Genomic DNA, 22,134 nt, shown 5'->3' with positions numbered 1-22,134 from the left:
TCGCCAGGTACTTTTTCACTGTTTGGCCGGTTGCACCGACCTTCTGGTCAAGCGCACGCAGCGATGTAGCTACTTTTCCCTCGGTCTTCCTCTCCAGCATCCTTTGGAGCTTCTTGTCGCTCAGGGTCGTCGGCCGTCCGGAACCGGGCTTTCTTTCAATGCTCTGATTGTTTTCCAATAGTGTCAACATGTTCTAGATGCCGGAACGGGCGTATCCGGTGTTCAGGAGCTACCGCACGATGTCCTTTTTCGACGCGACGGGGTACCGTTATTTGAACGCGTACACTTCTGAACGGAGTAGCATCGCTGTTTTCGCCATAAAGATTAGAGTTCAACTGGTAAAGCTGTCAAATTTCTTCTGTTGACTCATAAGTTAATATGATTGGTGCTGCATGCGTAGTTTCGTCAGTGCGTTTAAAGGTAAACCCATGAAAAATCGTCATTTTTTGTCCATTTTTTTTAATACAAACGTTAGTGATAATAATAGAAATGCGGAATACAGCAAAGTTGTATATTCTTGAAAATTCGAATTGCAGTAATTATCTACTTGTTTGCAGATATATATTTTTGAAAAATGCTCGTGTGGTTTGCATGATAGTTCTAAAACTATTTCAGATATGTATAAAGTTGAAGATTTGTAATGCTTCTAGCTACTGTGGCTTTGTGTTTGCATCTAACAGTAGTAAGACAGACTTGCACTTGCTTTGTAAAGATAAGGCAATGAATTTCTCTCTGAAAATTATCTTAAAAGCCCTCCCATTTGTAAGGTTGAAGGCATAATTCTCACGAAGCTTACAATTAACCAATTTTACTGTTAGTTTCTCTGAGTAAAATATGTTTCAGTTTTCTACAGTACAATTCTACTTTTTCTGATTCCTAATAATTGTCTGGTATAACCGAAACGCTTCAAATGTAGCAAATTAGCGTGCTTCGAAGGCTAAAACTTTTCGAATTTATAGTAAGATCTTCAAAATGTTTAGGCAGCAACAATTCTCTTATCATTTATTGAGTTCATCTTTGCGAGAAATTTAATTGACAAATAGAATAAAACATCAGATAAGATAACAGTGTCTATGAAAAGGTTTATTAACGAATTGTGCCATAACACTGGTTACATACCTTATTGCAATATTCCCATTAACTATCTACAATTTCGCTTCTCATTACAACACTGTAATACGGTACATGATTACTATGTTTCGTCAACATTGCTCTTCTATCATTGAGTCAATAATGTTAGTAGATTAGTCTAAAGTTATCCGCACAATATCGGGAGGTAGCATAAAGTTATTCTTCCGCAATGGGATTTCACTCAGCTGTTGATCAACGGGGGCACGAGTGTCATACAGTGAAGGGCTCTGGAAGATGATACCGAACGTTCCGAAGATACAGGAAATTGTGAACACCCACAGGAAAAATCTATCTAGCACCATCGATACGAACTTCCAGTCTTCGACGATCTGAAAAACGGCAGAGAGAATGAAAAGTAATATGCATGTTTAACAGAGCGTACAAATAATGAAAATTGAACGAGAATGAATAATGAGGTAGTAGTAATTCTGATTACAGTAGTAATCATATTATCTCAAGCTTACAACATTCATTCTAGAACAATTGCATTTGTTCGATATTCGATTTGTTGATTTAATAATGTATTAACAATCATGAGCACAAAACTTGAGTTTGAAGATTGTATGATGCAAGTTAATAAGCAGGCTATGTTATGCTTACACCTTTTTGGACAATTCTTTGTGCTACAGCTGTGTACATAAGGATAGAATCCAGACCTCGCACCTCCCAAACAGCGTTGAATCCTACGTCAATTGATTTATCAGGCTTGTAGCGTAAACAGCAATCGTGCTATCGCACCAACGACATTGCAAATCGTAAATTGACTGCTATTATATCACAAAAACCATTGTATTTTCATCAGAGTGAATTCAGGCAACCAAGGAGCTACAATGTTGCAATTCACTAACGACTAACTGGTTAATAATAAAAACACTAAATAATGTTTCTGTTGGCAACAAAGGCAGCATGTTTTCACCCTGTTTCATCCCTTTAAAAAAGACAACAATGTCTCCGCAGAATACGTGCTTGAAGAGAAATTTTACTATTTTTCCTGTCACCGACTTCAAACGAATTTTTATGGTCTTCTTCTGAATAAGCTGACATGTAAAACAAACAAGACTCGACATATAGGATGTTCTAAGAAAATTTTCCCGCTGGCAATGTCATGAACCTTTCACTTTCTTTTTCCAGCATACTTGAGAACGTAGTTTGTCTCGTTTTCTCTTCAATGATAGCCCAGCCTGTTGGTTGGCGGGTATTACATCATTTTCCCATCTAGCGCTTCTTGGCCATGTCACTTTCTCTTCAAACGTTAGACTTTCAAGTATTGTACATGCAAAATCAGCACCATAAAGTTAAGTATTCATCAAGATGTGTTGCACCAATGTTCTTTGAGCTGTCGTTACTTACTTCCCTTATTCATGGTGGCGATCTCTTTTTTTTTTTATGCATCATTATGTTTGAGTTTTCAGTTAAACTCATTAACAAAACATAACTGCTTCATTTCTTACACGTTATAAGTTTTTTTTATATAATCAGATTAACTCAATTTCTCTTTACATCGAATCGGAATTTTTAAATGTTTCTCTTGACTCTGATAAAGATTAACTGAAGAAGTTGTTTCCCGATAGAAGTACTCTGAAAATCCCTCGAGTTTTGGTATAAATGAAGGTATTCTGGTGAGTGGTCCACTATAAGTTAATTTACCCTATCAGCACTTCAAAATATTGTTTACCCCAAATTTCGGCAACATTGGCTCTTTTGATAAACATACTCTCAAACTAGAAGGAAGTGATGACAATAAAACCCAATGAGAAATATTAAGCTGTGAAAGAAAGAAAAGTTCACCAGCACGACAAAGTCTTTTTTTTTTCAATTTCATCATTTTTAAGAATTATCATATTCCAATGATGCAATATATTTATAATAGTAGTTTTAAATCATAAAGTTGCTGATAACTAACTTGGTAAATGCATCCGTTTTTAGATATTTAAATACGCTTTTTTCGTAAGGTATTTATTCCTGGTTTCCATCAACAAGCATAGATTCTGTATAACACATTCACAGATTTATTAAAAACAAAAACCCCTTTAACCAACATAAGTGTCCCCTCCGGAATTAATCAATTTTCTGCCATTTAGCATGTTTCGTTTGGTTGCGGTTAGACTGAAGTCCAGCATTTATATGAAACGAAGCAAAATTCAATTGTCAAAGAGTGCAAGCATACCCAATTAATGTCTAAATTCGTTTGCAAATAATCTTTTTTGAAATTCAAGTAATCACCAGAATTCAGCTGACGCATTAATTTGACCAAATGGTTACGCCTCGTACTGCTATAATCTACAAACAACGATGCGTCCCCATAGATGAGTGACGATGCGACGCACGGAGGAGTCACTCGAGTGAAAACCTGGTCAAAATTATTTTCGCTGCTATTTAGCAATATTTTGGGTAATATTTAAGTGAGAAGCGAAAATAAATTTAATTTCATTCAATCATTGTTGACCTGAAACTCTGTTTGGAGCAAAAAGCAGGGACCCATCAGCTATTTTATTTTTTTCTATTTCCCATGTACGCGTAAGCACTTAACGACAAAATTTGTCAAAAACAACATTTTTCAAACGGGTCGCAAATGTCAATCCGGACGTTACCGGATGAGATATTAACAAGGATGTGTTCGTGATGATATGGACTTCCATTCCCCCGAAGTTTATATGATCGGATTCCGCGGAATTTAATGACATTTTTGATATTATAAACGCTCGAAAATACATAAAAATCTCTAATTTCGAAAAGTTCTTAAGAGTAGTTATAATTTTTAATTTCGAAATTTCAATCAACCGGTTTACTAGAATTAAACATAAAGAACTCATTTGCTACAAAATATTGATCAATTGTCATGTTTTGACGCCTGGCACAAGTTGTTAGTATAAATGATTCGATTCCCAGAAAAAAACGTTGAAAATTTATCAATGTTTACAGCACTCTCAGCATATGTATATACGGTTTAAAGTTAATCGAATGATGGCATGTCGTAAGGCATTTATTTAAGCTGCAGAAAAAATATAGCGGCACCAAAAAGCTTATAGAAAACTATTTTCTTATTTTGGTCAGCTTTTTGTTCTAGGTACTCCTCTGTGCGACGTCAAATAGGGTAAAGTGGTATCGGGAAATCTCTAACTTGTTTGTCAGCTGATTGTAGCAGTACCCCGTTATTCGTAGAGCTTCTTGTGAGCTTTCGTTAACCAATACAATTATTTAATGATGATTTAACAATGTTTATGCAACAGAAAGTAAACTCACCTCGTTGTCCTTATCAGCATCCTTAATATGTTGAGCAATAAATCTCACAGCCTGTATTGCAGATAACAGCTCCGGTGATAATTGCTTCGGTATGACGTTATCGGGCTCAACTGTGGCAGTGCGAAGCCGGTAGGATGGGGGCGTGCATGGCGCAACGAAATGGAATAAATCAAAAATTAATTATAAATTATCTCCCAGACCCTGTTCTGCACGCTGTTAAATGAAGCGCGCTGAGTTAGTTTCGTTTTGTTAGGCTCTCCTTCAACACAAAACATCCCATTCACAGGTGTAGCGACAGGGAATGACAAAGCACTCCGCTGAGATTATGTATTTATTCAGTGCTTCTGTGTTTTCCTGCACTGCGTATATAACGCGTAAAAAAAAGTGACAGTTATTTGAAATGGGATAAACATATAGCACATCAAGTTTAGCCCCGAGTTGCAAAGAAATGCGACACACATAATTGGCACGCTTGACCTAGAGCACGTAACACTCTCAATCTACAATTGAAATAAATATTCTTCGGGGAAACTAGAAGATTAACCCAGGGCCAGCATAAGTTCATCAGCATAGGCTGCAAGGTTGTCTGTAAAAAATAAGCTGGGCTAGGCGCAAAAAAAAACGAAACAAAGGGATGCCTGTCACATATGAACTAGATGGGATGCTAACAGATATATTTAGGGGATGAAAAAGGGAAAAAAAAAACATTTTAAATTAAACTTGTTACCTCCACATAAATGAAAAACAAAATGGCAATTAATATTAAATTGAAGAAACACCATTAAGCCATTGCTTACCTGAACCGTGAGGAAGATTGATACCAATGCTGTCGAAACTGTCACCACCTTCCTTGAACTCGCCGGGAAAGTCACTAAGACTGTAAAGATACGGAGAGGTGACAGACAATGAATAGTAGAAATTTAAATTGAAGAATTATAAATTCAAACGGATCGCAATCAACTAGCTCCCCCAGCGGATATTCAAGTGTACGATAAGAGGCTTATTAAAACTTCGAGGACTAATGAGTACTTATCCAGAGAATTGATATAATCATTGGAATGAAATGCAAGGTGATATATTTTTTATAGAATAACTGTGATAAGTCATTACCAAAACAAAGTAGCAAAGAGGGATGAGCTTGAAAATATGTCGAACCTTCGCAAGAACTGACGGTTGATGAGTAAAACCGGCACTGAGTATAGTAATAAATACTTGATAAAGCGATTACCCTGCTCCTATATTCGTCCCATCTCATCATTGTGCGATTAACTGTAAATTTTTTTTTTTTTTTCAAAGTAAAAGCAATTTTAATTTCATCGATTGTTCGGAAGTTTAAATTTGAAAAAAAGTAGAAGTTTGCGGTAAATAGGTCAGATAAGAACGATGAGATGAAGCGATAGGTGTTGAGATAAATATAGGAGCAATACCCCTATGACAAGCACAAATTTGCTTATAAGTTAGGATTGAAATTTTTGAAAATACACTAGGGTTTATAATCGTATAAATCACAATTAAGTCAAAAAACTTGTATATTGAGCTATTGAACAACCTAAAATTCAAAATTAATCAAACGGTCCATAAACAATATTACTTTTTTTCAAATTCATCACAACCTTAACAATAAAAAATAAGTTCAAAAAATCGTATTGAAAAACTGCTTTTATGCTCAGATTATTACGGCTCAGAACAGAATTTAATAAAACAAAAAAATATCAGTGTGTAATTTGCAAGCAAAAATTGTCAGAAAGTTGGTGCTAAAATATATCATGACGACACAGAAAAGTTTTCAGAAAAATTTAAATCAACGATCATGTATGTTATGTTAAAAATAAGTAAATGAAATTTTTGGCATACAAGAGAACATAATAAGGCCTGTACTCGAAAAAAATGCACCATTTTTATCCGTGTGGAAAGCGCTAGCACCGTAACTGTCCTGTACATTAAACAGCTGGCTGCGAAATCTTTTTCTAGGTTCACGCTGTTTGTCAATATATGGCGCCAGTAGTAAGTGCTGGTCGATTTTGACATACCGTAAATCGGGGTGAGATTGTGTCATCCAACCCGTGACTTATCAGCATTAGCTTCCGGCGTTTTTTCGAACATGTTGGTATTATTGTCATAAATTCGAAAATGTTAATTGGCTAATTATAAAAATATATAGTTTGGAAAAGTATGGACAGAAATATTCACGGTAGAGGACTTTGGAAATGTAATGACAATTGATTCAGCAAATAAAATAATTTAATTCATACCTCATGTCGATTTCGTTCGTATAACCATTGCTAGGAGTAGAGTCATCGTAATCCGGAAGTGTATATTTAGCGCGTCGCATCATTAGAATTTTTGGCATAATCTCCAGAAATAAGCGCTTGACGATCGGTGACATTTTATGTGTGGAAGTACTCCTGGAAATATACCAAAATGGCATTATTATAAATATCATTATTATTAATTGATATTATTTAGCTAACATTGATTGTCTTTATTGAAAAAGGAACATATAATTATCGTCTTGAAGAAAGTCGGGTTTGAAAAATTTTAGTTGTAAAATAAATTCAAAAAATCTCAAAAAAAAACGCTGAAGGTACTACACATATATCTAATCGGCTCATGTTGCGCATATTCTATTATCTGCGATTTTAGATACCCACAGGAAATTGTGTTGGCGTATAAATTTGTTCAATAAAACAGTTAGTTGCGGCTAGAATGGTGACCTGCACATACGAAAAATCTTCGGATATCGTCAAGATAAGTGTATATACTAGGGTGGGGAATCGTTATATGGAAAAAACGAAACTTTATTGGAAGTCGATTGGTTTTGTCTCCGCTTGGCGCATTGCATTTTAAATTTATATGGAGATTTGTATAGAAAAACCAACTTTTTCGCATTTTCCATTCTAAAGAGCTCAAAATGGCTCAAACCATAGGTTTGATGACTTCAAATGGTAGGTTTTTTAACGCCTAACAACTTGGCCGAAGACACTAAAGAGCTAGGGTGTGCCAAAAAAATACTAGAGCTGTTCAAAATTGAGTATGTCGAAATTTATGTTGCAAATCATTTTTTCTGCCAACACTGCCAGTGTACCGGCGTCAGTCAGATTTCCATCAGATTCTACCTACGCCTAGAATGTTGACCTGAATTTGTTTGCTTGGTCCAGCTGAGTGTATAAACTCGTTACGACAGGTTACTTCTGATGGGAATTATACTGACGCCGGTACATTGGTAATGTTGGCAGAAAACAAGATTTTCTGCATTTAAATCGACATACTCAACTTTGAACAGCTATAGCTTCTCTTAAGGACATTCTAGCTCTTCAGTGTCTTCTGCAAAGTTGTTAGGCATCTAAAATACTATACTTTAACATAATGTAGTGCATTATTAAAGCATTATTGAGCTTTCTAAAAAGGTAAATGCAAAAAAGTGGGTTTTCCCATATAAATTTTCATACATATTTGAAATGCAATGCGCCAAGCGGAGACAAAACCAATCGACTTTAGGTAAGTTTAGGGTTGTTTGGGACCCAAAAAGGAACCAAAAAAACTTGATTCTGGAAAATCGATCAATTATACCTACCTACCTATATACCTACACGAAATATTTATTTCTAAATTCACCGCAGATTTAAGATTCGAATTACAGTGCCTCCACAATTGTGGGTCGGCTACAATAGTGGGTCGCTTTTACGCAAATACGTCTATTCCTAATGGTATTTTTTATAACTCACTTTTCTTACTGGAATCATTCGTTTTTGATTTCGAACTGCACCAGAACATAACTTGAATCGCTTGAGAAATTAAAGCAAATAATAATAATCCGATAACTTAATTCTGTTATGCATTTAATTTTTATTACTTCTCTAGCTTTTGAATAAATTTTTAGCCCTTAAACAAATTTTAGACAATTATTCTAAGCCACTTTGAAACAGTAATGTTTATTTCAGCATTTTTTTAAATAGACTAATATAGTCTATTTAAAAAAAATGCCGAAATAAACATTAAAATGTTGTATTGTTACTTATAAGGTTTCTATCGAATTTTCGGGCTTTGGATGCACGAATGGTGGCAGATTTTAAATTTAATAGGAATATTACCTTTTTGTGTCAACGAAAACGACTGATTGGTGAGAGTAAGCTAGCCACGCTGCCCCGCTGGACCATTATTATAAAAAAAATTGTCCATCAAATCCAAATATGAGGATCGATTCTTGAGGTCATTTTACACCTCTCGTTGAAATTTTAAAAAAATCTGCCGACCGGATCTCGAGAAATCTCGATTTTAGCGTGTTAGTTAATAAATTTCAAAATAATCCGTATTCGATTCATGCAATATCATCTAAATTCATTCAAAAACTTGCTCAAATCATTTTATGCCAAAATACACAGGGGTCGCTTTTTACGCGGTTGGTTGTACCGCATTTAAAAGATTAGAATAGATATATGCATACTAAACTTATTTCATACCGCGTACAAACAATGTTCCGAATCGAGTAAAAATAATCCGCGTTATTGTAAAAATATCCCGTTCAAAATAACGCATAAAAACAACCCGCGTAAAGAGCGACCCCAGTGTATACTTGTTTGTTGTTGCTACAATTATGATAATTCACCACTGACTTAACTCTCCAAATTGACTTAAGTGTGTTATTTGTATGGCTTAGTGGCTCTAGTTTAATTTAAATGTTACGTTCTGTGAATTGAATGGGAAAAACACAATTTAAATTTTGTAAATTACAATGCGCTTGAAATTATGACAACTTTGGTTCTACTTATTTGATTCAGATAATAATTGAATTTTTATGAAAACATTCCTAGAAGTATTTATTTTTAATGCAAGGGCAATAACTTTTGTTATTCCTCGTTTTTACAAAATCAAGTATCAAGTACCTTGTTTTGTGAACCTCTCATTATGAATAGCTCTAAAAAGTAATTGTTTTCGTTTGTTTTACCACAAAAGATCAAAGTGGTCCAAAACACACAAAACACGAGCAATAAATATAGCGATGTGACTATTTACATATTAATAAGTTAGCGATTAGCGATTAGCGAAAGTTCCGAGTGCGAAAGTATTGTGGGATTAGCGTTTAGCGTTTACCGATTATCGAGCTAAATTTTCCGATTAGCGGCTTAGCAATTAGCGTCGCTAAATTTCGGTTAGCGGTGCCCACCACTGGCAATGGCATTCGTGATTGTCAAACAACAGCAAATTGGTTCACTTACGTTGCTTTCTGGAACCTTATTCAAGTGTTCCAGAACATTGAGAAACAATTTTCCAATCGCCTTGGTATACGGTACGTCAATCCATAATTCATATGGGAACTTTCGATCAAATATTTCTTTAGAAATGTTTCTTCCACGTTCGTAAATACTTGTTGATCAGGGTTTTTAGACAAGAAGCTCTCTGATTTTTCCGTTTTTTAGTTTCTTTGATTTTTCAGACGACAGACCAAGGTAGGTACCTTTTTTAACTCCGCAGATATCAGTAGCGTGTCTCACAGACATTGTTCGGTTAGAAACTCTTCCAAGCCCATCTTCGTTGATGCTTGCTCTATCGGTTTTCCATTTTGTAGTTCCAAACCATTTTTAGGACTGAGAATCAGTCTAAATCGATATTTGTTAATAAACAACAATCAAACACAAATTTGGTAAGTGTCCGAATGTGCCCCATGAACGATGTCCGAATGTGCCCCACCACCATCCGAAGACAAATTAATCTTAATTTTATCTAATAAATAAGATCTTTGTTTCCCCGTTGTTATCACGTCGTTTAATTACATATTAGTTACGAACTAAGGTGGTGTACTTTGAATTTCTAAATCTCTCACAAATAAGTAAGTAGTAAACAACCAAGAGCTGTCAAACTATATGGTAGCTATCGGTGGAAGGGCTGCCAACTTACTTATATTTTTTGTTTAGTTGAACATAGCACCATTTACTCTACGAACTAATTTCATTTTTGTCATATGACTTACATTTTAAGTTTAGTAAAGCGGGCAATATATGCAGTTTGCGAGGATGCGAAAGGAGGATGTCCCGTCTGGACGAGGGAAAAAAATTTTCTAAGCCTAAAAAGTCACACCTTCTATTCCCGTTCATTTTCGCATCCTCGCAAACTGCGTACATTGCCCGCTTTACTAAACTAAAAATAGCACCATTTGTTTTTTTAAGCTCTGTCCGAAACTGCCCCCGTCCGAAACTCCCCCCCTTTCCCCTATAATTAACTGGAAGCTAGAAATACCTAATACAAAATAGTTTTGAAGTAGAATACTTCTCTCAGGAAGTTCGGCTACATAGGGATGTGAAATGAAAATCTAAAACCGAAAGCCTCTTGTAGCAATAGATTGGAAAATCTTCTAAGATTCTTCCCAAATGAAGATAATTGTAATTTTATTATTCACACTATTGTACTATTGAAAATAGTCAAGCCTTGTCAAAACGAAAAATTCGAACTCTGATTGGTCGTTATATGATTGCTTCTCAAGCACGGTACTGAGGTTTGATGCTGCTGCAAACGCACAGCAAGGTGATGTTTATTACGATTTGTTGATACTGTGCTTAACAAGTGGTATATACGAAACAAATCCGATTTCAAAATGACTGACACGCAAGCAGCCGGGTTATCTTTCTTGTAAAAGTATTTTACTTCAACCTTGCGGTCGTGGCTTTGCACACAACCCTCCTGTGATTTTTGGTTTATCAAGAGATTTGATAAGCGTAGTTTTGTAAAACTGTATCCTCTCAAAAATTCGAGCTCATTTTTCCTTTTTCAATAACAAAAAACAATGCCATATTCCTTTCGGAGAGCGAGTAAGGGCGCTATAACCATAAGCTAGAAATGCTAGAACTAGAATTAATACTCAAGTTCCAACCGTAACAGTGGAAGCGAGTAATGGCGCTATATCCTTGGTTTCGAAACCCGAACATAAGGAGGAAATACCTATGTTCCATCCCAGGGGATCGGTCAACAAAAGAGTGTACTTTCTTAGCTTTATCACTCCCAACGAATCAGGTATATTACTTTTTAGACACGGCCGTTGACAAAAAAAATGTATGGAAATCATTTTTTTAAATGGTTGATATCATTTTCCAGGATCCTTCCAAGTACCTACTGGCTGTGTTAGTGTAGACTAAACTAAACTCAACTTGGTTCGTTGATATTTCAAAGATACTAAGCTCGACTGCATCCCTCGGAGCACTTACGAGTACATTTGCTAGTAAGACGTTTGCATTTGCCAGTAAGACGTCACTGAGTTGTTGAAAGCAGCTCTAAAGTGTTACACAAAGAGATTAAATTTATTCTGTAGCGTTCCCGTAGTCGTGACATTCAAACGCATCTCAATCTTTTCTTTTACAGTTAACAAAAGACCAAAACCATTCTGTGCCGAACACGCGTCAGTACTGGACGTGTTTGGTGATCGGTCCGATAGAGTATAAAACAAAAGACGTGTGAACAAGTGTTGGCATTGTTTGCCTGGTCAAGTGAAATAAATCCGGGTTCAAGGTCGTGCCTTTGTGCAACTGTTTCGCATCGTGACTGCCAGCTGGTGCGTAAGCCGATTTGGCTGCTGGCTGGATTGTGCTACAGCAGTGGACGAGACACAAACGAGGAAAAAGAAGAAGCCATCAGTGTCAGCGAGTTGTATCGCTGTGTGGAGTGATCTCACACCTGGCTCGCTGCTGGTGGCTGTTTGGTGCTGCTGTATTGGTGCTGCTGGCTGTAACGGCTGCTACTTCGAACGATCGGACAACCAACCTTACTGGAAGGGAGAAATAAAAAGGTACGTGTTCTTGTCAGCGCTAGTGCGCTAGACTTAGCACGATGGATGTAGATCCCTCGCCTCCCGCGCCACCATCCCCGAACCCCTCTGACCCTGACCCTTCTGTTACCCCCTCCCCTGTTCATTCTTCAGTCCCCCCTCGCCCCAGGCTTTACCCAGACGGAGCCCAGGGCAGCTATACTGTTTATTTTCGGCCAAAGGCAGGACCGAAATCGAAAAAGTTGAACCTCTTGCAGATTTCTAAAGACCTGACGAAGGAGTACAAGGGCGTGACCGAAATTTCCAAGGTCCGGCCTAACAAGCTCCGTGTCGTGGTCGGTAACGATACGATATAGCTTGCTCTGAGCTCTTCACACGCGAGTATCGCGTTTACATACCCGCACGAGACGTGGAGATCGACGGTGTCATAACCGATTCGAGTCTGTCCGTCGAGTGTATACTGCAAAGTGCCAAAGGGTGCTTTAAGAACAAAACGTGTCCCGAAGTAAAGGTGCTCGACTGCAAGCAATTGCGGTCAGCATCGATCATCGGTGGCAAAACAGTATACACTCCGTCAGACTCGTTTCGAGTTACGTTCGCCGGGTCTGCACTACCAAGCCACGTCTCGATCCACCGGGTTCGTCTCCCTGTGAGGCTCTACGTGCCCCGCGTCATGAACTGCCTGAATTGCAAGCAGTTAGGCCATACAGCCGCCTACTGCTGCAATAAGGCACGTTGTGGCAAGTGTGGGGAGTCTCATGCGGAAGATTCTTGCAGTGTTAACGCTGAAAAGTGTATTCACTGCGGAGAAAATCTGCATGAGCTCTCGACATGTGCGGTGTACATGCAGCGCAGGGATAAAATAAAACGGTCTCTCAAAGAGCGTTCAAAGCGTTCCTACGCTGACATGCTGAAGAAGACCGTTACCACTTCTCCCGTTACTTCGAACCCCTTCGATCTGTTGTCCTCTGATGAAACCGATTCTGACGATTCACCAGCGGGAGCATCTTACGCCAATCCTGGGGAGTCTAGAAAGAGGAAAAATATTTCCTCTCCTAAACTTCCCAGAAAAGGTCCTAAGATTTCTCAAAGTGAAATGAAAGTTACAAACAAACCAAACAGTGCTGCGGAAAAACCGAAGCAAACTCCTCCTGGGCTGGCAAATTTAAAGTCCCAGAAGGAGTTCCCAGCACTGCCAGGAACATCTAAAACCCCAGTTGCTCCTTTTACACTCCCAGTTGATGACACAAACTCTGGATTAGTGAAATTTTCTGACATTGTGGACTGGATTTTTGAAACTTTCAATGTACCCGATCCAATTAAAATTTTTCTTGCAGCATTCCTCCCAACAGTTAGATCATTTTTGAAGCAGTTGACTGCCCAATGGCCTCTCCTTGCAGCGATTGTATCCTTCGATGCCTAATTCAACTGCGTATATGAAGGATTCTATCTCTGTCTTACAGTGGAATTGTAGAAGTATTTTACCAAAAATTGATTCGTTTAAAGTTTTGATAAATAAAAACAAATGCGATGCATTTTCCCTTTGTGAAACTTGGCTTACTTCAAATATTGATCTCAACTTCCATGATTTTAATATTATTCGCCTTGATCGAGACACCCCATATGGAGGAGTACTTTTAGGGATTAAAAAGTGCTATTCTTTCTATCGTATTAACCTCCCCTCGATTCCAGGCATCGAAGTTGTCGCATGTCAAATGACAATACAAGGTAAAGAGCTTTGTATTACCTCAATATATATTCCCCCCAGAGCACAGGTTGGGCAACGGCTGCTCTTTGATTTAATAGAACTTCTTCCCTCGCCACGTTTGATTTTGGGAGACTTCAACTCTCATGGCGTGGCTTGGGGTTCCCCATACAATGATAACCGCTCCTCTTTAATCTATAACCTTTGCGATGACTTCGACATGACTATTTTAAACAACGGTGAAATGACACGTATCCCGAAACCTCCAGCGCGCCCAAGCGCTTTGGATCTATCCTTATGTTCGACGTCGCTACGGTTGGATTGCACATGGAAGGTAATCCTCGATCCTCACGGTAGCGACCATCTGCCTATTCTTATTTCAATTACTAACGGGTCAACTCGCATGCGACCAATTGACATTCCGTATGACCTCACACGAAATGTCGATTGGAAGTTATACGAGGAAATGATTTCAAAAGCGGTCGAGTCGATTCAACATCATTCACCACTTGAAGAATACAACCTCCTCGCGGGCTCGATTCTCGACGCCGCGTTGCAAGCCCAAACGAAGAAATATCCCGGCGTAACGATCAAAGAACGGCCTCCCACTCCGTGGTGGGACCAAGAGTGCTCCGATGTCTACACGCAAAGATCCGACGCGTTTAAGGCCTACCAGACGGGAGGTATACCTGGCGACTATTTACGGTATTCGGAGCTTGATACCAAGCTTAAAAGCTTGGCTAAAGCAAAGAAATGTGGATATTGGCGTCGGTTCGTGAACGAGACGTCGAGGGAGACATCGATGAGCACTCTTTGGAACACAGCCCGAAGAATGCGGAATCGCGTAACGGTCAACGAAAGCGAGGAGTCTTCAAGTAGGTGGATATTTGATTTTGCCAGGAAAGTATGTCCGGACTCTGTTCCTGAGCAAAATATTGTTCGCGATGCGTCTCCGGGCCACGACGCGATAGAATCACCTTTTACGATGGCAGAATTTTCAGTTGCCCTCCTGTCCTGTAACAATAACGCGCCTGGATTAGATAGAATCAAATTCAACTTGTTGAAGAATCTACCCGGCAATGCCAAGAGGCGCTTGTTGAACTTGTTCAATAAGTTCCTGGAGCAAAACATTGTACCGCAGGATTGGAGGCAAGTGAAGGTGATCGCCATCCAAAAACCAGGGAAACCAGCTTCTAATCGCAACTCTTATAGGCCGATTGCAATGCTATCCTGTATCCGGAAATTGATGGAAAAAATGATACTCCGTCGTTTAGACCACTGGGTCGAATCAAATGGTCTACTATCAGAAACTCAATTTGGCTTCCGCCGTGCCAAAGGGACGAATGATTGTCTTGCGTTGCTTTCAACAGATATTCAGCTGGCGTATGCTCGTAAAGAACAAATGGCGTCTGCGTTCTTGGACATTAAGGGGGCTTTTGATTCCGTTTCTATTGACATTCTTTCGGGTAAACTTCACCGACAAGGATTTTCTCCAATTTTGAACAATTTTTTGCACAATTTGTTGTCCGAAAAGCACATGCATTTTACGCATGGCGATTTGGCAACTTTTCGCATTAGCTACATGGGTCTTCCCCAGGGCTCATGTTTAAGCCCCCTTCTTTACAACTTTTATGTAAATGACATCGACGAATGTCTGGCAAATTCATGCACGATAAGACAACTTGCAGACGACAGTGTAATCTCTGTTACAGGAGCCAAAGCTGCCGATTTGCAAGGACCATTGCAAGATACCTTGGACAATTTGTCTGCTTGGGCTTTACAGCTAGGTATCGAATTCTCTCCGGAGAAGACTGAGATAGTAGTTTTTTCTAGGAAGCATGAACCTGCTCAGCTTCAAACACAATTAATGGGTAAAACGATTTCTCAGGTTTTGGTACACAAATATCTTGGTGTCTGGTTCGACTCTAAAGGCACCTGGGGTTGTCACGTGAGGTATCTGATGAAAAAATGTCAACAAAGAGTGAATTTTCTTCGTACAATAACCGGACAATGGTGGGGAGCCCATCCAGGAGAGACCTTATAAGGCTTTACCAAACAACGATATTGTCTGTTATTGAATACGGGTGTTTCTGCTTCCGCTCCGCAGCAAACACACATTTGATCAAACTGGAGCGAATACAATATCGTTGTTTGCGTATCGCCTTAGGTTGCATGCAGTCGACCCATACGATGAGTTTGGAGGTTTTAGCTGGAGTACTACCATTGAAAAACCGCTTCTGGAGCCTGTCTTCTCGTATTCTAATCAAATGTGAGGTCTTGAACCGTCCCGTGATTGAAAATTTTGAAAGGTTAATCGAACTTCATTCTCAAACCCGTTTTATGACATTGTATTTCAATCACATGTCCCAAAATATTAACCCTTCTTCGAATATTCCAAATCGTGTCGACTTATCAAATACTTCTGATTCTACTGTGTTTTTCGATACATCCATGATAGAAGAAACTCGTGGAATCCCGGATCATTTACGCGTGCAGCAGATCCCTAAAATTTTTTCCAATAAATATCGAAACATCAACTGCGACAATATGTTCTACACTGACGGATCACTTCTGGATGGGTCCACTGGCTTCGGTATCTTCAATAATCATTTAGCCGTCTCCTATAAGCTCGATAATCCTGCTTCTGTTTACGTCGCAGAATTAGCTGCAATTCAGTACACCCTAGAGATCATCGAAAAAATGCCCACGGACCATTATTTCATCTTTACGGACAGTCTCAGTTCTATCGAGGCTCTCCGATCGATGAAAGATGTTAAGCACTCTCCGTATTTCCTGGGGAAAATACGGGAACATTTGAGTGCTTTATCCGAAAAATCGTTTCAGATTACCTTAGCGTGGGTCCCTTCTCACTGCTCGATACCGGGCAATGAGAAAGCGGACTCTTTGGCTAAGGTGGGTGCAATAAACGGCGATATTTATGAAAGACCAATTGCCTTTAATGAATTTTTCGCACTTGTACGTCAGAATACGATCATCAGTTGGCAAAATGCTTGGACCAGAGGGGAATTGGGAAGGTGGTTACATTCCATAATCCCCAAAGTATCGACGAACCCGTGGTTCAAGGGGTTGGATGTAGGTCGGGATTTCATTTGCGTGATGTCCCGGCTTATGTCCAATCACTATAGATTTGACGCGCTTCTCCGTCGTGTTGGGCTCGGGGAAAGTGGTATCTGTGCCTGTGGTGAAGGTTATCACGACATAGAGCATGTGGTTTGGTCATGCCCTGTACACCGTGACGCCAGGTCTAAATTAATAGCTTCCCTGCAGGCCGAGGGTAGACAGCCGGCTGTTCCTGTTCGTGATGTCTTGGCGAGCCGTGACCTATCCTACATGTCCCTTATATACGTTTTCCTGAAATCCATCCACGCCCCAGTCTAGTCCCGTTCCCCTCCGTCTACACCCAACAAAACGACAAGAACACGTTTGAACCTTAAGCACAAAACCAGCAACCAGACCCCGCACAATAGAACCAGGACCCAAGGACTACGAGCCTCTGTCCCAACTCACGACATCGTGGCTCAGCAGAACGAATCCATACATGCCATTCGACGATTATCAGACGACCATTGAACAACAAAACACTGATTGGAAATCCCATGCTAGTTTTAAGTTAGACTTAATTTCAGCTCGTAGTCGGCAGCGAGGATAAAAAATTTGCTTTAGTTTTTAAGTCATCAGATATAATTGGCGCCGTTAAACATTAAATTGTATTTGTGCCGTGTCAAATAAATGTTATGTGAAGAAAAAAAAAAAAAAAGACCAAAACCGCTTCGGATACTTACGAAGGCAATTCTGCATACAAATCACAAACCACTTTTAAAGAAAACAACGGGACGGAAAGTAGTAGCACTGATCTTTCCCGAGTACAATAGTTTATGCACCCAAAATATTACATAGGCTAAAAATTTCCTGACCTAGCAAGGCATCCATAAATTACGTAACGCAAAAAAAAACATTTTTTTCCCCAGCCATATGTAACAAAACGTAACCCCACCGCCTGCCCCCTCAGTAAGATGTTGCTTAATAAAAATGCTGATCTTTTCAGTAAAGTACGCCTTACCAGAGATTTTATCGTTACGTGACGCTAATATTACCTCCCCTATGTAACAATGCGTGACGCTCAAGGATACTCCCCCCTATGAGCGTTTCGTAATTTATGAATGTCGCCAAATGAAAAAAGGTGATGTTTCACGAGCAGAATGTACGGGAGTGTTGCCTAGATGAAAGAGCACCTTTTTTCCCATATGCAGCTGTTTCATTTTGATTTCCGCGTCCAATCGACCCAATAATGTACAAAACATTGTTTCACCATGTTCAAGATAGTCGATGAATATTATACGTGGAATTACAAAAAAACTGCCACAACAATCAGCTGGTAATGATTGTTGCGATGTTTGATTTGCAACACCATCTTCGTGTGAAGCCAACAATTGTTGTTTTCTATATAGCCTTCCTTACAGAATCGTTGATCTGTTGTAAGATATGTCCGGGTGTCTGCTGCTTCACATTTGTATTATTAGTAATACCGCTATTGAGAAGTGATATGCTTATTATTTATCCGTGCTCGTGTGTAATATAATTTCACCCTTCCTTTTACGCACTTACTACTCCACTATACCAAGCCTCGTTCCTCCTGCCAAAAACCGATAACTATAATTCCCTGGAGAAGTTCCTGGCCAGTTCTATTTTAGGAGGGACTTATTTTGGTAAAGTCACACCAAAGTATTGTAGAACTTTAAAATATTGTAGAAGGCACGTGGTTGAAGCCTAAGAATAAATCTATTCTTAAGTCCTGTTCGACATAGATTCTACAAAGATTGAAACCCACGACTGTCCGCTCGACAAAGCGGACTCTGTTATCTGGCGGCTACCAACTACATAACATCTACGATGTCCGCACTCCAATGCTAGTTTTGAGTAACCCTCACATCCAGTCCGACTTTTACTAATTACGATTTTATCGAGATAATTTTATTTTATAGCAACAATAATCGAACTCACCTGTACCAAACATTAAGAACACAAACCGTTGTCCAAACAGACAGTGACACCAAAATCATCGTGAATAGAAGATATTTTCCGAGTAACGGTACTGCCAAAGATGTCGGCGGTATAATCTCTGCCAGCAACAAGAAAAACACGGTGAGAGACACAAGTATAGAAATACAAAGTGTCACCTAATTGAAAAAAAAAGAAAATGTAAACAAATGAATAAAAATACTCTTAAAAGGAGCACAATTCATCATTTACCTTTTCACCAGAATCACTCGGTAAGTAAAAAACCAAAACTGTCAGAAAAGTTATTCCAACACATGGAATAATTAGATTCACCGTATAGAATAAAGTTTTCCGTCTCATGGTGAGCTTAAACGTTATATCTATAAAACAAGAAGCATGTAAGTAATTTCGTTCTTCAAACTCTAACAGTGCAGTGTGTCAAACCAGAAAAAGGTTCGGGACAACATGGATAATATTCTTCATTACGACTGGCTGGTACTTCGAGAATATCCCATTCAACCGAAAGATAAAATTCACTTAAATCAATACCGATCTGCACTAAATTACTTCCCGGAATCTAAATATAAAAAAGAGTTTCACAAGATAAAATAATAAAATAAACAACGTATTTGTACGCGTATACGATACCTGGTCCAAATGTCTAAGTTCTACTTGAGCACCATTGTACGTCCATGAACCAAATTTCATCAAGCATGTTTGTTCGTCGTATGGAAAATACTCCACATTCATCTCACAAGAGGACTTATAAATCGCTGGAGGCTCCCAGAACACTTCTCCAGTATATTTTAATGTAGCTTTGGTCATTAGCGTTACTTCGTAATTGCCATCCCAATTGTTGTATAGCACAATATCAGGCAACCATATTTGCTCGGATGGCACATACAACATTTCCACTCCACCATACTCTTCTGGGTCCCATTTTAACTTGTAATCGAACCATTTTTGTTTCACCCACAGATTGGTCGTCATGACCTGGTTCCTTAAGCTAACTTCAATTAGTTGCGATAATTTGAGCCCCAACCAAACGGTCAATGTTTCAGTATTATTAACAACCGGGCGTATGAGTCGGTTATAATTGCTCAGTAAATCATCGTACAGTCTCTTGGCATCCGGATTTGCTTCGATATGCACCACAGAAGCTGGAAAAAAATCTTCTATATCATATTTCATCTACGCCCTATAGACGATTCTTACCTTGGGCGTAGCTGAACGCAATCAAACCAAGGAAACACAATTTGAAATTCATTAATTTTATTAACCTACTCATTGCAAGACGTTCTACTCCACATATATTCGGAAATGTTAGCGATTTGAGCAAAATTAACTTCAAAAATCTAGATACTAAATGCTTAGATCTCAAAATGGGATGCTGCGATAGGTGAACTCTAGAAATCTGCCAATCTACTTGAAAAATCAATATTTGAAAGAGAGAACATCTTCGTACTTCTCGTAGACTCAAATGCGCATGCGTTTGTTTACAAAACAGAGAGTTCAAAAGCACGTGGTGTTGTTTATACACGTGTTACCTGTTGATACTAAGCACGTGCTTTCTGATGGCAACAAACATTGAAGGTTTCCTAAACAACCGGCATTTTGATCCAAAAAAATGAAAAAAGGGCTGGTGTAGAGCAGCATAGTATTTCTCAGCAGCCCAATTCAGCCAAAACGTACGAAATGTAGACTGCCATACTTGCCTTACCAAACAGTCCCAAACCGAGGTGTGTCCTTTGCTGTACGTAAGAGTCGTCTCATTCCACTCGGTCCATGACTGCAGTTTGCTCTGTAGTCTGCGTAGGGCTCGTCTTCCACTTGATCGATCCACCTTACTCGCTGTGCATCTTACCCTCTCCTCCTTGAGGGATTAGGTTCATGAACCATCTTTACCGGTCTGTAGCCTTTCGACATACCAAGTCCACCGCAACTTGCCAATCTTAGTAGTGTGGACAATAAAAGGCTCCGTTCTCCATCTGCATTCCACAGAAGATAGTACGAAGCGCCTACCACTCGAAGACCGAGAGGGTGCGTTGGTCCTCCACAAGCATAGTTCATGTCTCATAACCGTAAATGACTACCGGTCTGCTCAGTGTCCTGTACATGGTCAAATTGATGCGAGGGCGAATTCTACTCGATCGGAGCGTTTTTCGGAGACCAAAGTAATGCGCCCATGAATTTCTCTGGTATTATTGTCGGCAATTACCAGTGAGCCCAGGTACACGAACTCGTCGACCACCTTGATTTCATCACCACCAACTTGAACTCGGGGTGAAAGGGTCACACTGTCTTCTCGTATACCCTTTCTTTCGTATACTTCATCTTCGATACATTGATGACCAGTTCATTACGTTTGACTTCGACCTTTAGTCCGATGTACGTATCCGTTACTTTCACAAAGGTTCGACCCACAATATCGATATCGTCGGCGAAGCCTACTTTTCCACAAGGTGATGTAGAGGCGTTATGCACTGGTAACTGAAAGACAGGCCAATCGTTGAACTTTGGTAATTTTCGCCTGAGTTGTCGTTTTATTTACCGTAGAACACAATACTGCGTAGGTTATACGTGACCAAGCAATAGTGATGTATGACCAGACTGCTAATTGTGGATTTAGTCCTACGGTCTTGTCTAGTTCAGCAGTTCAGTGCAGCTTCTTATCCAGAATGATTCGAAGATATTTGGTCTCAATGCTGAAACTCAGTCTTACCTCTTTTAAAAGTTGAGGAGTGATTGAATGCATTCTTCGTATAGTAATAATGCGTATAGTAATAATGGGTATTCGTATAGTAATAATGGGTATAATAATGGGTATAAGTTGTTTTCCCCGATCAATAAAAACCACGCCACTAGTATAATAATGACTTCGTAGCCTAGCTGTGATAGCTTGGTTAGGAGAAAGTCTACCACTAATGAACATAAGAGTGGAGAGAAAACTCCTCCCTGAGGACACCCTGTCAGTGCCTCTACTATGACAGACTATCTCCCAATGCAGCTGTGATCTTCCTGCTCGAAAGCATTTTGCATGGATCCAACTCATTGTAGTATTGTGGACTCCTTTTTTTTGTAGAGCCGTGTAAATAGATATCAATCAATCAAGAAAAGCGCGGATTGCTGTCTTTTTATATTTCAGTGACTTCTCGATCTTCATCACTAGACAATGCAAAACTGTTTGAGTAGACTTACCCTTTTAATAAGTATATTGATGCTTATGCAAGGGTAACTCCTTTAGAAACTTGCTGCAGATGGAGCTGTCCGTAAGTTTTTTCAA

At 39.2% G+C, this 22,134-nt stretch overlaps 1 protein-coding gene across 1 annotated transcript; it reads right to left on the bottom strand.

Moving 5' to 3' along the window:
* Positions 1–1,057: 1,057 nt before the first annotated feature.
* On the bottom strand, positions 1,058–20,272 carry LOC129727890 (acetylcholine receptor subunit beta-like 2). The gene is made up of 9 exons (XM_055686146.1): positions 20,067–20,272; positions 19,500–20,011; positions 19,296–19,428; positions 19,104–19,231; positions 18,855–19,030; positions 6,627–6,779; positions 5,172–5,251; positions 4,375–4,484; positions 1,058–1,460 (listed from the first exon to the last, which is right to left on the bottom strand). The coding sequence occupies exons 1-9, from the start codon at positions 20,137–20,139 to the stop codon at positions 1,245–1,247; spliced, it is 1,581 nt and encodes a 526-aa protein (XP_055542121.1). The 5' UTR covers positions 20,140–20,272; the 3' UTR covers positions 1,058–1,244.
* Between the last annotated feature and the right edge of the window lie 1,862 nt (positions 20,273–22,134).

Source organism: Wyeomyia smithii, chromosome 3 (assembly GCF_029784165.1).
Source record: "Wyeomyia smithii strain HCP4-BCI-WySm-NY-G18 chromosome 3, ASM2978416v1, whole genome shotgun sequence".
Taxonomy (NCBI): Eukaryota; Metazoa; Arthropoda; class Insecta; order Diptera; family Culicidae; genus Wyeomyia; species Wyeomyia smithii.
This window is presented reverse-complemented; position numbering and strand designations above follow the sequence as displayed.